This window comes from Bos grunniens, chromosome 25 (assembly GCF_055505025.1).
Source record: "Bos grunniens cultivar Pamir isolate PY7600 chromosome 25, Bosgru_T2T1.0, whole genome shotgun sequence".
In the NCBI taxonomy this organism is placed as follows: Eukaryota; Metazoa; Chordata; class Mammalia; order Artiodactyla; family Bovidae; genus Bos; species Bos grunniens.
Window position 1 is genome coordinate 13,576,329 of NC_141189.1, and position 15,439 is coordinate 13,591,767.

Genomic DNA, 15,439 nt, shown 5'->3' on the forward strand with positions numbered 1-15,439 from the left:
CCCCTGAGCCCCTTATCTGTCCTTTTCCAAGTTACCTTCTGCCAGTCGCCAGGTAGGTACCAAGTTGCTCAACATGGGCATCTGCACTCCCCTCTACAGCTCCTGTTCTAGAACAGAATTCAGCAAAAATTTTTCTGTACAGGGCAAGATAGTCGGTATTTTTAGGCTTTAGGAACCAAGAGAAGCTAAATCAAAGCTATTGTGGATACGTACTTCTAAACAAAAGGAAAATCAACTTCTACCAATATTTTACTGGTGGAATTCAAAATATTATAATAATGAGTTCAATGTTTTGGAGTCTGGGTCTGCTAAGGAGGAAACTGGAATTTTTTGCTGGGGGAGGGGTAATGTTTTGCCTCACTGAGATTCATCATCTTCAAATGGATTATAGATGTTCGTCTGTGGAAAATGTTCTTAGCGCTCTGGCTGAACAAAAACAGTCATAATCTTGTTCTGGACTTTTCTTCTTTTTCTTTTCCCCAAACAGTAACCCAATCTATGTTTCATCTCACAAGATAGCGTGTGTGTGTGTGTGTGTGTGTGTGTGTATGCGTGTATGTGTGTGTATGCCATATTATACATTGATGGCTGATAATTATTTAATATCTTACCACTTCTTCAGAAACTTGATGCTTTTACCAAAAATCACTTTCAATGAATTCTTTGCAAATTGGTTTCTCAAAGCCTAAACAAACTATGATTAGCAAAGAACACAAGTGTTATGCTGAGAAAATTACTCATAAGAAATATCTTACTGCAGAGTTTTGCTAGGGTCTCCATTTTAATAAATCCAGCCCAGGCAAATCAGCGAGCCAAGGAAAAGCATTTGGGACTGACAACTTCAATCCCCACTGGCGTTTTCTGCATCTGTGAAAAATCACACTGCAGAGAGATGAGCACTGCCTTTAACCTCCACCAGAAAAGGCTCTTAATACCCAGGCAGTCCACTTCCCAGTCTGGAGGAAGTTGTTGTTTCAGCGTGAATTATCTTTTGAGCCACAAAAGGGAACGTGCTCCCTCCATTTAACAGGCAAAGCTCTGGCCTTTGGGTCCCATTTTCTGGTGCGAAATGTGTGTGCCGGATCCAGCATTTGATTTTTTAAAAAGGCAGCGGTACTTACCCTTTTGGTATTTATATGTAGAGCAGAAGCAAATGGAACTCTGAGTATTAAATTACTGTACTGTGCCAGTTGAGAATTCTGTGCGAGCCAGCCAGCTCCTTCCCCCAAATTGTATTTTTACTGTTCAGCAGCTGCAAGTTCCCAGAAATCTTCAAAGCGGGACCACTTTATTTGACCCAGTGCAAGAGCTCTGAGCTGCTGCCAGGTTTCACTGATCTTGTCTGGGAAGCAGCGGGATCCGTAGGACGGTGTGGGATCAGACATCACCAGATCGCTTCTAACTCCATACTTATTTGCATGTGTCTACCCTTGGACAGTTTTCCCTTAACCTTTAGCCTCGGTTTCTTCAGCTGGAAAATGGGGCTAATAATATACCAAGTAGAGCTACCAAAATCACTGTGGATGGCGACTGCAGTCATGAATAAAAGACACTTGCTTCTTGGAAGGAAGGGTATGACAAACCTAGACAGTGTGTTAAAAAGCAAAGACATCATTTTGCCGACAAAGGTCTGTCTTGTCAAAGCGATGGTTTTTCCAGTAGTTGTATACGGATGTGAGAGGTGGACCATGAAGAAGGCTGAGTGCTCAAGAATGGATGCTTTCTAATTGTGGTGCTGGAGAAGACTCTTGAGAGTCCCTTGGACGGCAAGGAGATCAAACCAGTCAGTCCTAAAGGAAATCAACCCTGAATATTCATTGGAAGGACTGATGCTGAAGCTGAAGCTCCAGTACTTTGGCCGCCTGATGTGAAGAGCCGACTCATTGGAAAAGACTCTGATATTGGAAAAGGTTGAGAACAGGAGGAGAAGTGGGCAGCAGAGGATGAGATGGTTGGATGGCATCGCTGACTCAATGGACATGGACTTGGGAGAACTCCAGGAGATGGTGAGGAACAGGGAGGCCTGGCATGCTGCAGTCTACGGAGTTGCAAAGAGTCGGACACGACTTAGTGACTAAGCAACAACAAAAGAGCTACTTTGAGGATTAGAAGCAGTTATATGTTGTCTTCCTGCAGCACCAGACACATCTGCTCGCTCAGTTCAGGGCACTGTTGGTCTGGGTGCTGAGGTCCCTACCGGGTTCTCCCCTCTCACCCCTGCCCTGTCTTTTGGTCACTTTAGATACCAGTGTCTCTGCCAGAGGGTGACTGAGGAGGGTGACATTCACGTCAGGAACTTGTGTTTATTAGAAAATGGTATAAGAGAACTCATGATGTGTGATGCTGTAACAAAATGCACTGAAATAAGTGCATTTTGATTAACCAAGCCAGTTATTGCCAGAAAAGTGATGAAACCCCTAAAATACCCAGTGCTGGTTGGACCCTGAGAAGACGATTTGGCAGAAATTCATACAAAGACAACCCCAGGGATGGCGTTGAGTTGTCTGTGTTTCTACAAATGGGGCCTTGGCGTTAGAAGATGCTCAGCTAACAGGCCTGAGTATTCACTGAAGCAGAGCTGAGACCAAGGGAAATGGCAGCTGTTTGAGCCTGAGGTTAGGTATAGATGGGCTTTCCAAGTGGTGCTAGTGATAAAGAACCTGCCTGCCAATGCAGGAGATGTAAGAGACATAGGTTTGATCTGTGGGTTGGGAAGATTTGCTGGAGGAGGGCACGGCAACCCACTCCAGTATTCTCGCCTGAAAAATCCCATGGACAGAGGAGCCTGGTGGGCTACAGTCCTCAGGGTTGCAAAGAGTTGGGCACAACTGAAATGACTTAGCACATATGCATAGGTTTAGGTTGGGCTTCCCTGGTGGATCAGATGGTAAAGAATCTGCCTGTGATGAGGGAGACCCAGGCTCAATCCCTGGTTGTGAAGATCGCCTGGAGAAGGAAATGGAAACCCACTCCAGTATTCTGGCCTAGGAAATCCTTAGACAGAGGAGCCTGGCAAGCCCTAGTCCATGGAGTTGCAAAGAGTCGAACATGACTGAGCAACTAGCACATAGGTATAGGTAGGCTTCTCTGCCCATGGGATTCTCCAGGCAAGAATATATGGAGTGGGTTGCCATTCCCTTCTCTAGGGGATCTTCCTGACCCAGAAATTGAGCTGGGTCTCCTGCATCACAGGCAGATTCTTTACCATCTGAGCCACCAGGGAGGCTTATAGATATAGACATAAAGATATAGAGCTATAACTCCATAACTTCAACCAGAAACCAGTTTTACTAAGGAACAACAGGAAATAGTGTTTGTGTTGCTTCCCCATTAGGATAACCTCCTGCTGTTTTTTTGGTCTCCACAAGTGCTCAGCACTTAGTCTAACAAAGGCATCCTCCATTGCCTGGCAGTGCTGGTTGGCCAGATGAACAAATTGCAGGGACGAGCAGGCACACTTGGCCTCTATTCAGATCCTTTCTGGTCAGCGAGGATAAGGTGTTGAGTTGAAGAGGTGCCAGGAGCATCGGGGAGGGGGCATCTCTCACAGACAACACAGTCAGAGACACAGACTCTTACCTCAGGGCCGAGAGGAGGTGACCTCAGGATGGGCTGGGCCATCTGTGGGGCAGGCTGGACGGGCCACTGTGACTACTCCCCTGTCTTCCTTGGGGTGTTCTTACAACCCACCCCTGACACTGACCTCAGACTTCACACCTTTATACCACACGGTATACTAGACTTTCTTATTTCTCTTTCCTCCTAGAACTCAGCCTTCCTTCACTGTCCATCTCATTCTAGACCCAAAATATTTCCTGGAGTGACACTGTTTGCCAGGATACCCCCTCACCAGTTCCTCCCTCTTTGTCCACTCTCTCCCTCCTTTATCCTTCTGCTTCACTTTAAGTTCTTTTTTTGTAATATTTATTTATTTGGCAGCATACGGGATCTTTTGTCTTCATTGCAGCATGTGGGATCTAGTTCCCTGACCAGGGATCGAACCTGGGTCCCCTGCATTGGGAGCATGGAGTCTTAGTCACTGCACCACCAGGGAAGTCCTTTCTTTAAAGTTTTTGATAACACTTCACATGTGTTGAGTACATCATGCTGCATGGAGACCATCTGTTTTCATCTCATCAGATTCTTACCACGGTGCTTTTAGGTCTTCAGGGCAAAGTCTTATGCCCAATTTACTGGTAAAGAGACTGAGTCACAGACGGTTGGATGACTGCCCAGCAGGACATTTAGATTGATGTGCTTTCCTTGCGCCCTAGGACCTGTGTCCCTGCCCGTCCTCGGGTGAGCATCTTGGTGCTGTGCCCTTGATCCCAGATTAAAAATACGGTGTTTGGGTTAAAACTGGGAGTATCTTGGGACCTTATTTCCAGAGTGCTAGAAAATCTGTCTCCGTGAATAGAAGGTCAGGATGGAGGTAGATCCACCCCTCCAGTCTCCTGCTTTCTCATGGCAATAGGAAAATTTATGTTCCCATTTATAATGGGAATCAAAGGAAGCTTAAGGGTTATTATCACCAGCTCCACATTTTTTTACTGCGGTAAAATACTTACACAATTTATCATCTTTAGTGTAGACAATTCTGTGACATTAAGTACATTCAGAATATTTTGCAACCATCACCACTGTGTACTTGCAGAACAGTCTCATCTTCCCAAATGGGAAGCCTGCATCCTTTCAGTGGTCACTCCCTGCTATCCCCTCCCCCTTGCCCTTGGCAACCACCAATCTGCCTTCTATTTCTATAAATATGCCTGTTCTGGACATTTCATACAGTGAAATCATATGTGACCTTCTTTCTTCTATTACTTAGCATAATGTTTTCAAGGTTCATCCATGTTATAGCCTGTCTCAGAGCTGTTATCCATTGTATGGGTGGACCACAAACATTTTGTGTATCCATCCATCCATTGGTGGACATTTGGGTTGTTTCAACTTTTTGGCTACTGGCAGAATGCTAAACACACGTGTATAGTGGTTGTTGGAATCTCTGCTTTTAGTTATTCTGAGTGTATTCCTGGGGGTGTGACTGGAGTGAAGAGGGCAAGGAGAAGCTGAGAAACTCAGACTGTCTAGATGGAGCCTGAGAATATGTTGTGAGACCCTAGCTTTTACTCTGAAGGAAATGGGGAATCATTGGAAGGTTTCCAGCAAATGCATAGGCTGAGCTGACTTATGTGTCCGTAGAGCCTTGAGAGTTGATTGCATGAGAGCAGAGTGGAAGCCAATTAGGAGCCATGGCGGTAATCCAGGCAATGGAATGATGGTGGCTCAGTTGACATGGTGGCACTGAAGACGGTGGGAGATCATCAGATCCAAGATTTATTTGGAAGGTAGAGCCATGAGGACTTCTGACCAGTTGGCGCCAAGGCCAACACCAAGGTTTTTACCCCAGCACTTGGAAGAATGGAGTCAGTGTTGCCTAAATAGGAAAGATAGGTGGGATGGGCTTGAGTGGAGGGGAGGTTAACGATTCCTTTCTAGCCACGTCTGAGGGATCTCCTAGACATAATGAGACACTGAGCAGGCAATTGGATGTACCCAGGCTGGAGTGCAGAGGAAGGATTCAGACAGGAGTGTATATTTGGAAACTATTGGAATATAAATGCTGTTGAAAGCCAAGAAAGCAAACATTATCATCAAAGAGTGAGTGTAGATGGAGAACAAGGGAGAACCAAGGACTCTGCCCTGGAGTCCTCCTCCTCTGAACCTCAGAGAGAAAAGAAAGAGTCAAGGAGGAAGATCGGAAGGGGCATCTAGGAAGACATCCAGGTGTGGAGAGCCTGCTTCCAAGGAAAGAGGATGACCTGGTGTGTCAGATGCAGCTAGGAGCTCACACGTGATGAGGACTGAGAACTGGCCATTCAATTTCAGATGAGTCATCTCTGACTTTGACAGATGCACTTGCATCAGAGTGGTGAGGATGAGAGCCTGCTTGAGTGGCTCAGGAGAGAACAGGAGAGAAAATTGAAGGCATCAGGTGTAGACAGCTCTGAAAGGGGGCTTTGCTGTAAAGGGGAGCAGAAAACAAGGAGAGACAGCTGTAAGGAAAGTGGGTCAAAAGAGAAGGGGATTGTAGACTGTGAAGGGCTTGGAATGAGCCAGCCAAGAGGGAAGATGGTAACTGTGGGTGTTATTCTAAAATGTACCCAGGATTTTAAAATTCAGAGATGGTGAGGACAACAAAGTGGGAGATTATTGCCATTAAAAAGACAGTTTTTTCACTCTCAGTTTTCAAGAGGAGGAGGCCTGCCATGCCATGCAGTGCCATCTGGGGAAGAACCTGAGGCAGTTAGGAGGAGAAGCAGTGAAGAGACAGTGTGAGCCGAGGCCTTTTTTTTTTTCTTTTTCGTTTATTTGTGTAGTTTTGATTGCACTGGGCCTTCTCAGCTGCAGCGAGCAGGGGCTACTCTCTGGTTCCGACGCAAGGCTTCCTCGTTACCATGGCTTCTCTCGTTGTGGAGCATCAGTTCTAGGTGCCTGGGCTCAGTAGTTGCAGCTCACAGACTGCAGAGCACCAGCTCAGTTCTTGACCACCACGGAAGCCCCTTTTCTTATTTTCTAAACTCTTGATGCTTTGGCACTTAACTGGGGAGAGACCGCCCCTCCCAGGACTAGCCGGTTCTAAGAGAGTGCAAAAGACCCGCGGGGAGCATGCCTTCCCCATGCAAACTAACCAGTCCGGAGCCCACATTCCCAGCCACCGCCTCCACCTGGTCTTTCACTACAGGAGACAACAGCCTCTACCCTGATCATCCCAGGGCCGGGAACCAAACAGCTGGAGATAGCTCCCTAACCTGCAGATACTCTAGCCAGCCAGTCGTAAGCCAGATCAGCTGCTTGCGTTGCCTCACCCATTCTTCCAGAAGAAACCACAATAAGGACTCTGAGCTCAGACTTCCCTGGTGGTCCACTGGTGAGCAGTCTGCCTGCAGGTACAGGAGACGCGGATTCAATCCCTGATCCAGGAGGATCCCACGTTCTGTGGAGCAGCCAAGCCCATGCACCTAGAGCCTATGTTCCGAAAAACAGAAGCCAGGGCAATGAGAGCCTGAGCACTGCCGCAAAGAATAGCCCCTGCTTGCCACAACTAGAGAAAGCCTACATAGCAACGAAGATCCAGCACATCCTGAAATAAATAAGGAATTTTTAAAAATTGAAAGTGAAAGTCACTCAGTGTCCGACTCTTTGCGACCCCATGGACTATAGAGTCCATGGAATTCTCCAGGCCAGAACGCTGGAGCGGGTAGCCGTTCCCTTCTCCAGGGGATCTTCCCAACCCAGGGATCGAACCCAGGTCTCCCGCGTTGTAGGCAGATTCCTTACCAGCTGAGCCACAAGGGAAGCCTCTGTGGAAATAAGGAAAGATATTTAATATAGGCGTGTTTAGGGGAGAAAGAATTGCAGGAGTGAGGATGGGAGTAGCGAGAGTAGCAAGAGAGGATGGAAGGAGGGCTTGGCCTCAGCTAAGAGCAAAAACAGTTCCGTTACAACAAGGGCGACCACACCACGAAGTTTGTGGATGTGAGAGCTGGGGACATTCTCGTTTGTTGATTTCTCAAGGAAATAAGAAGCAAGGTTGCCGGTTGAGAGGGAGAAGAAGGGAAGAGGTGTTGGAAGTTTGCCAACGGAGAACAAGCTGGGGCAGAGTCTTCTAGGAGTGACGGAGGAGGAACTCGGGCCCTGGAGCAGGATCGCAGGGCAGCTCTGAGGACCCGTCGGACACACACAGAGCCCTGAATTTAAGGAGAAGTCAGCCAACAGAGAGATGCGATTATTGGCATCAGTTTCGCCAACAAAGCAAAGTGGGAGTGGGGAAGCCAGGCCACTCTTAAAACAACCAACTATGGCTTTGGACTTGGGGGGCGGGGAGAACGCAAGAGGAGGGAGTCTGTTGTCAAGGTTGCAGGGCCAGTGGACTGCAGGTCCCAGGGGAGTGGGAGGCGGGATGAATCTGGTGAACTTGAGGAGATGAACTAGAACAGCAGGGGTTGGGTGAGAGAGTGGAGTGCTTATGGCCAGAGAACACAGATGAGTTTTGTTTGTTTGTTTTCTTATTTTTGTCAAGCCGTATTTTCTGTAAGACATATGTATTCATATTTTGCAACATAATTTTTTTTTCACAAAAGATAAATGTGTTTTTAAGGGTGTGGGTAGGATTTGGACAGACGGAGGTGGTCTTGTGGGGGACATTTCTGGAGAAGGATGGCCGGGCATCAAATGGGATGCGTTTCCTGAACAATGAACTGCCCCGTGTAACTGGCCATGGACTCTATAGGGCCGATGGCAGGAAAGATGTGGAGGAGGGCGGAGATGCTAAGGAAGAGCGTGTACTTCACTCAGCAGAGGGTGGGGAGCCAGTGAAGGGGTTTGAGGGTGGACACGTCCAGAACACAGATGGGCCCTTTGTCACCGACAAGGAGAGGAAGCAGTGACGGTGACAAAGCTCTGCATCTCTGGGTGGAAATTCCTAGGTCTGCCTCCCTGTCTCTCCCGTTCTTACCTCTCTGTCAGCTGGAACAGTTGTGGTGTGTTGCATATATTCTTTGGAACAGCAACAATAAAAGCAATTATTTTTAATTTCTGCTCTTCTCCTCCGTAATGGAGCTATTAGACTTTGGCAGATCCCTTAATATGATTATCCTTTTTGAATGATTTCTAATTGAAATGTTTGCACTGATGGTGGTAATTGCAGTGGAGTTTGAAGAACGAGGCTGTAGGCTCACGTTCCAGGAGCTCATCGACCGTAGCTTGTGCTCCTCGGCAGGTGGGGACGAAACCCCGGAGGGGATGCGGGGCCCCGGCGACTTCTTGGTTCTGGTTATAAGGACGGGTCTGGCTCACCCTGCCGATGGTGTGGCAGGTCCCTGTAGGGCCGGGCAGGGGCTTCCCATTGAGAAGATGACAGCTGTCCATCATCAATCCAGAATTCAGAGCAGTCACCCCTCTCTGAGATTGCCAGCAATGCTGACTGGCCCAGCCGAGGTGAGGATATGCCTTGTAATGATTTATTTCATCTCCGCATCAACCAGTGAAGCATCAGCCACCTGCTTGAGCCTTGCCCTGCTTCCAGCATCACAGGGTTGCCTCCAAGCCCTTCTGTTTGCAAGACCGGGGTCTTGGCGTAGCAGGGAGGCCACCCCCCAGGGGCTGGTCTCCCAGGCTCTTTCCAGTCCCTCCTCTGCACCATCCGTGTCAAGCTTGGTCTCAGTTAGGACACCAGGATGTGAACTGATACCCGGGCACCCTCTTGACACTATGGCAAGTTGTTGTTGTTAATATTTACTTATTTATTTTGCTGTGTCGGGTGTTAGCTGCAGCAGGCAGGATCTTCACTGTCGTGCAAGATCGTTCGTTGCCCTGCATGGACTCTCAATCATGGTGCATGGGCTTCAGTAGTTGCAACACGCAGGCTTAGTTTCTCTCTCCCCAAGCACGTGGAATCTTAGTTCCCCGACTTGAGATCGAACCTGTGACCCTTGCATGGCAAGGCAGTTCTTAAACCACTGAACCATCAGGGAAGTCCCCCGTGGCAGGTTTTTGACCATGGCCTTTAGGGGACCTTTCCACGTGCCACCAACGCCAATAATGGTCACACGCTCATTCTGCATCTTCAGTGCATGGGGACCAGCCTCCTGCCCTTCTTCATCTTTGGGTTTTGACGGCCTGCCAGGATGCAGACAGCGAGCTGCTTGGCTGTGGCCTCCTGGTGGGGCCTTGTCCCAGCTGGGTGGCTGCTGTGGCCAAGTTTTAATGAGGAGGCCCTAGGGGACCCCTCCTTCCCATTGTGGGGAATCCTGGAGCTTCTGTATTCTGAATGAATACACTGAACAGAGCTGTGAGCAGCAGGTGGGGGACCCAAGGGGACTCATACAGTGAATCCGTCTCTGCCACCGCAACCAAAAAATAAAATATCATCCAGGTAAAGCCCATCACGTGAAAAGAGCAGGCTGCATGATGGCAGAGGTGTTTCCTAAAGGGCGATGTGAGAGATGCCAGGAGGAAGACACATCCTGTGTCCTCGACAATGAAAGGCTAGGGCCCGAGTCCTTCCTGCCTCTCTGCCTCCTCTCCTCCGTCTGCCTCCCCTCCCTCCTCCACCTCTTCCCCTCCTTCCCTCCTTCTTCTCCGTTTATCCCCCTGTCTCTCCCCGTAGCGACTACACACTCCCTTGCTGTCCTTGGCTTCAAGTTCAGGTCAGCCAGTTCGTCCCTGGGACATCACGGAGCCCTTCCCCACCAGCATCTAGCTGTAATGTCAGCAAGGTGCTCACTCCTGGGAATACAATAAAAAATCAGAGGAATAACTTCTCTGCTCTTGGAGACCTGATGCTTCAAGAGGGAGCTGGCTCCGCAGGATGGATCTGCTGGAAGAAACACAAATTCCTGAGTCCCGCCTCTGTAAGTCTGGTTCCGTGATCTGGGCTGCACCTGGGAAGCTGCGTTTTTCTAAGGAGCCATCCAGGTGATGCTGGTGGATCCTAGGCCAATCTCAGAGAAACATTCTTTTCAGTCTTGAGGCTGTGCCCAGAACCACCTGTTCAAGAGTGTTGGTTGACAGCTGTGCACTGTGGGTCTAACTGCCCTGCTCGTCCTTGGGCGGTTAGAAAGTCTAGTGTCTTAGAGAAGGATCTTACCATGCATGCGTGATCATGTTGGGAATTTTCAGATGTCGCACTTCAGGGCTGGAGAGTATTCTAACTTCTCAGAATTTCTCGATGTGCTCAGCAGTGGCTCTCTAGAAACCTGGGGTGACCCCGCTGCTCCCTCCCATTCCCCCTTCTCTCAGTCTCTCGTCCTCTCAGGACCACTTTTTCCACCTCCAGGCGTGCCTGTCACTGGCATTTCTCCATTACCTGAGTGACCCTGGCTTGTAACTCTCCCAGAGGGAATCTTCTCTGCAGTTTGCCTCTTCTGGCTGTCTGATGAAACATCCACCCTCCCCCAAATCAGAAGTGGCAAGGAGGGGAGATCGTTGTTATTGTTCAGTTGTAAACTCTTGTCCAACTCTGCAACCCAATGGCTGCAGCGCGCCAGGCTTCACCATCTCCCAGATGCCCTTCACCATCTCCCAGAGTTTGCTCAAATTCATGTCCATTGAGTCGATGATGCTATCCAACCCTCTCATCCTCTGTCACTCCCTTCTCTTCCTGCCCTTAATTTTTCCTAGCATCCAGTGAGTTGGCTCTTCCTATCAGGCGGCCACTGTATTGGAGCTTCAGCTTCAGCACCAGTCCTTGTAATGAATATTCAGAATTTATTTCCTTTAGGATTGACTGGTTTGATCTCCTTGCTCTCCAAGGGACTCTCAAGAATCCTCTCCAGCACCACCATTCAAAAGCATCAATTCTTTGACTCTCAGCTTCCTTTATGGTCCATCTCTCACATCCGTACATGACTACTAGAAAAATCATAGCTTTGACTAGACAGCTGTTTGTCAGCAACGTGATGTCTCTGCTTTTTAATACGCTGTCTAGGTTTGTCATAGCTTTGCTATTCAGCTGCAAAGAACAGAAACACACCCCATTTAAGTCAAGGAGGACAGATCACAAAGACACAAGGGGCTCTCACATCACCCAGGGGCAGAGTGCGGAGCCAGGCCAGTCAGCAGGTGGGCAGCCCAGGACTCCAGGCTGCCCTGCACTCCCTGGTCTCACCCCTCTGAGGGGCATCTACCTCCCTCTGCTCAGCCATCCGTGTGCACAGGGACCACCAGAACTGCCCCCAAATGGCAGCCTGAGCCCTACAGGTGGCTGAGACCCTCTAGTTCTAACTCCTGGCACTGTCTCAATTCCAAGTTTCAGAAAAGCATAATTTGATTGACCCTTTTGGGATCCATGCTCAGTCCTGGTTCAGTTAGCTGAGACAGGGGCTGGACTTCATATGCTTTTCCAGGAGAGGGGCCAGGTGCTTCTCCGAGAGGGGCCAAGAGCTGCAGGGAATGCTTGACAGTGAAGTGGTTGCTGTTCTGGGGTAGCTAGTGCCCCAAAAGAGGGTGATATCCTGTGTCCATAGGCATGATTGGTGTGAGATTGCTGGGAAAACATGGAGGGCGAAGGAGCACTATTATTGAGCTCCTACTGTCTCTGCACTGGTCTCATTGCATGTCTTTTCACAGCGATGCTCTGCAGAGACTTAACTGGGAGCCAGAGGCTCCATTCACCTCACACAAGTTCAGTTTTCCATGGCAGCATCTGCATTCATCAAACTTGGTCCCTTCAGCTCTCAACACTGGTATTTCCATTGACCCCACTGCTGCTGCACCACATGGGTACCAAGAAGTATCCCGTGGTGTCAGAAATCTGGACATTAAACTCAAGCTCGAGATCTGAAGGAGCAGATAAAGATCTATTGTTGAGATCTATAGTTCAGTTCAGGAGAATCCCACCTAACAGCTTCCTAGCAGCCCCAGTGGACTTTCATGGGGCTTCCCATATGAGACGTCTCTATCGCCTAGGAAAGCATCTCACCAGCATTTCTGGCCTTTGGCAGACTGGGGTTTTGCTGGCTCTTTCACAAAGCCATTTCTGGGGAGTGCAGTGAGGCAGAAAGACTAAAATGAAGGGCTTTGAGAGGCGGATGGTCCTGACCTCTGCTCTGTGATTCATGCTGGGTCGCTAGTTCTCCACGGGCTTCAGCAGGAGAGGTCTTTCCTCTTTCACACAACCTGGGGGTTTTTAAATGAGACAGTGTGTGAAATGTGCTTTGCGCTCATGCTGGAGACAGTAATCACTCAATAAATGGCAGCCATAATAATAGTAATAATAATAACCTAGTTGCTTGAATGCAGGATGTTTCTCTATCCCCTACAGCACCAGTAAAATGCCTTAAAGGAGGCTGCTTCTGTTTCTACTTCCTCTTCCCACTCCTCACCCTCCTTTTCCTGTCCCTCTTCCTTTCCCCCTCCTCCCCCTACTCTTCCTCACCCTCCTTCTCCTTCTTCAGGTGAGATACAATTAGATAACATAGTGCAGGTTTAAAGTATATAACATGTTGTTTTGATCTCTATACTGCAACAAGGTAACCACCATAGCATTAGCTAATGCCTCTGTTCAGTTGCTAAGTCACGTCCAACTCTTTGTGACCCTGTGGTCTGCAGCACGCCAGGCTTCCCTGTCCTTTACTATCTCCCAGAGTTTGCTCAAACTCATGTCCATTGAATCAGTGCTGCTATCTAACCATTCATCCTCTACTGCCTCCTTCTCCTCTTGCCCTCAGTCTTGCCCAGCATCAGGGTCTTTTCCAATGAATTGGCTTTTCACATCAAGTGGCCAAAGTATTGGAGCTTCAGCTTCAGCGTCAGTCCTTCCAATGAATATTCCAATGAATATGATTTCCTTTAAGATTAACTAGCTTGATCTTCTTGCCATCCAAGGGAGTCTCAAGAGTCTTCTCTAGAACCACAATTCAAAAACATCAATTCTTCGGTGCTCAGCCATCTTTATGGTGCAGCTCTCTAACAGGGCCTTCTTTATGGTCCACCTCTCTAACAGGTCACGTACTTATCATTTCTTTTTTTTTTTTTTATGGTGAGAATACTTAATATCTACTCTTAGCAACTTTGAGTATATAGTACAATATTCTTAATAATAATTACAATGCTGTGCATGAGAGTCCTGGAACTTGTTTATCTTCTCACTGCAAGTGTAGACCCTTTGACCAGTATCCCCCAATTCCTCCACCTTGCCTCCAGCCCCTGGTAACCACCAGTCCACTCTCTGAGTAGATTCTATGAGTTTGACTTTTTTAGATTCCACATATAAGCAAGATCTACAGTATTTGTCTGACTTATTCCACTCAGCATAATGCCCTCAAGGTCCAGAAGTGTTGTGGCAAATTGGAGAAAAGGATTTCCTTTTCTCATGGCAGAGTAATATTCCATTTTCTATGTATCATGTGACTATCGCTTCTCTCTCTCTCTCCTGCAGGACACCAGCCATGATCGGCTGCTCGTTTGTGGTCAACAGGAAGTTCTTTGGTGAAATCGGTCTTCTGGACCCTGGGATGGATGTGTATGGAGGAGAAAATATCGAACTTGGAATCAAGGTCTGTGACATGGTGTCCTTTCTTCTTGGTCTATTCATGTTTGTGAGCAGTACTACCTGGTCATTTTTGATGTGTGTTTAAAGCTTCCTTAGCTGGGTGAATTACAGAATGGCTCACCCCACTTCTGTTCCTAAAGATGTTCCAGCAGGATTGGTACCCCACCCCCTCCCCAGACAGAAGAAACCTGGGCTTTACCCACTTCAAGAAGTTGAACAATTTGGCCATGCCTGGGTGATCCAATCTAGACCTTAGCTAGAGAATATGGTTCTTGCGCCCATCCAGTTTCATTCTCTCCTTAAATCTTTCTGAAAATTAAATCATCTCCTTAAATTAGAATTTCCAGCCTACATATTTGGACAGTTCGTATACATAGAAGAACCATAAGATGCCAGAGGAGAGAAGGATCCTGTTTTGTGGGACTCTCCTGTTTCTTAGAAAGGTTTCTAAGGAGGCTGTTGGGGAAGAGGAAGAAGATGCAGAAGGGGTTCTTGCTGGCCCCACATTCAGATCAGCTCCATTGCTTCAGCTGGGTTTTGTTTAAAATTCTGTTTCAAAAATGAATTTCACTGTAAAAAAAAAAAAAGTTGGGCATATTGATGCATTCCAACCTCTTCATGTTAGAGTTAAGATAAATGGATCTCAGTGAAGGTTTGGGTGAGGGGAATCCTTTAGGACCTGGTCACCACTTAACTGGTGTATCTTCCTGCGTACCACAAAGAGGGGCCTCCAGAGGGTGCCCATTTAGGGTCACTGGGTCCCCACTGGCCCCTGTCCTGAGGTTTTGCATACCTGGGAAGGAAGCTTGTTGGAAATGACTCGGACACAATTATAAGGTTTAAGTTTATTGAATTTCTTCCTTTTTCCGCTGCTGGAATCTCCTTTTTGTGCTGCCAGGCAGGTACCCAGCACGGAATCCCTACCCACAATCAAAGCCTGTTCTCCATGTCAGATTTCACTCGTTATCCCTAATTGCTCAGAACCTTTAAGATACCCTGCCAGCCCCTCATCTACACTTACACCCCCCTCGCTTCATGGAATGAAAGACTTCGTGTTCTTATGATGTAATGAGCGTCCAAGATGCAGGAGCAAAGGGGATGGTGGGGACCTTCCCTGAACCCTCAAGTCACTCCCTTTTGGAAACTGCAGACTCTTCTGTATTTTCAGTTCTGGGCTGGGTTCTTTCCTAAGTGGGATTTACATAGGATTTCTTTGAAAGCCCATCAATGAAAAATCCCATGGATATGTGATCACAACTAGTGTACTCGGCGCTTAATCCATTTGGAATTTAATTGATGGAAAAGATCTGGACCCAGAATGCTGAACTTGGCCTCTAACTTCTGTTTCTACCCTGGTCCCATGTCCTCATTCCGCTCTCATCC

General features: G+C 47.9%; 1 protein-coding gene across 1 annotated transcript in view; it reads left to right on the forward strand.

Annotated features, from left to right (window-relative positions):
• GALNT17 (polypeptide N-acetylgalactosaminyltransferase 17) overlaps positions 1-15,439 on the forward strand; it is a 428,470-nt gene that overhangs the window by 327,269 nt on the left and 85,762 nt on the right. The window contains exon 6 of the mRNA XM_086376802.1: positions 13,943-14,060. Within this exon, the coding sequence (XP_086232928.1) occupies positions 13,943-14,060 (118 nt within the window). The remainder of the gene's footprint in view (positions 1-13,942; positions 14,061-15,439) is intronic.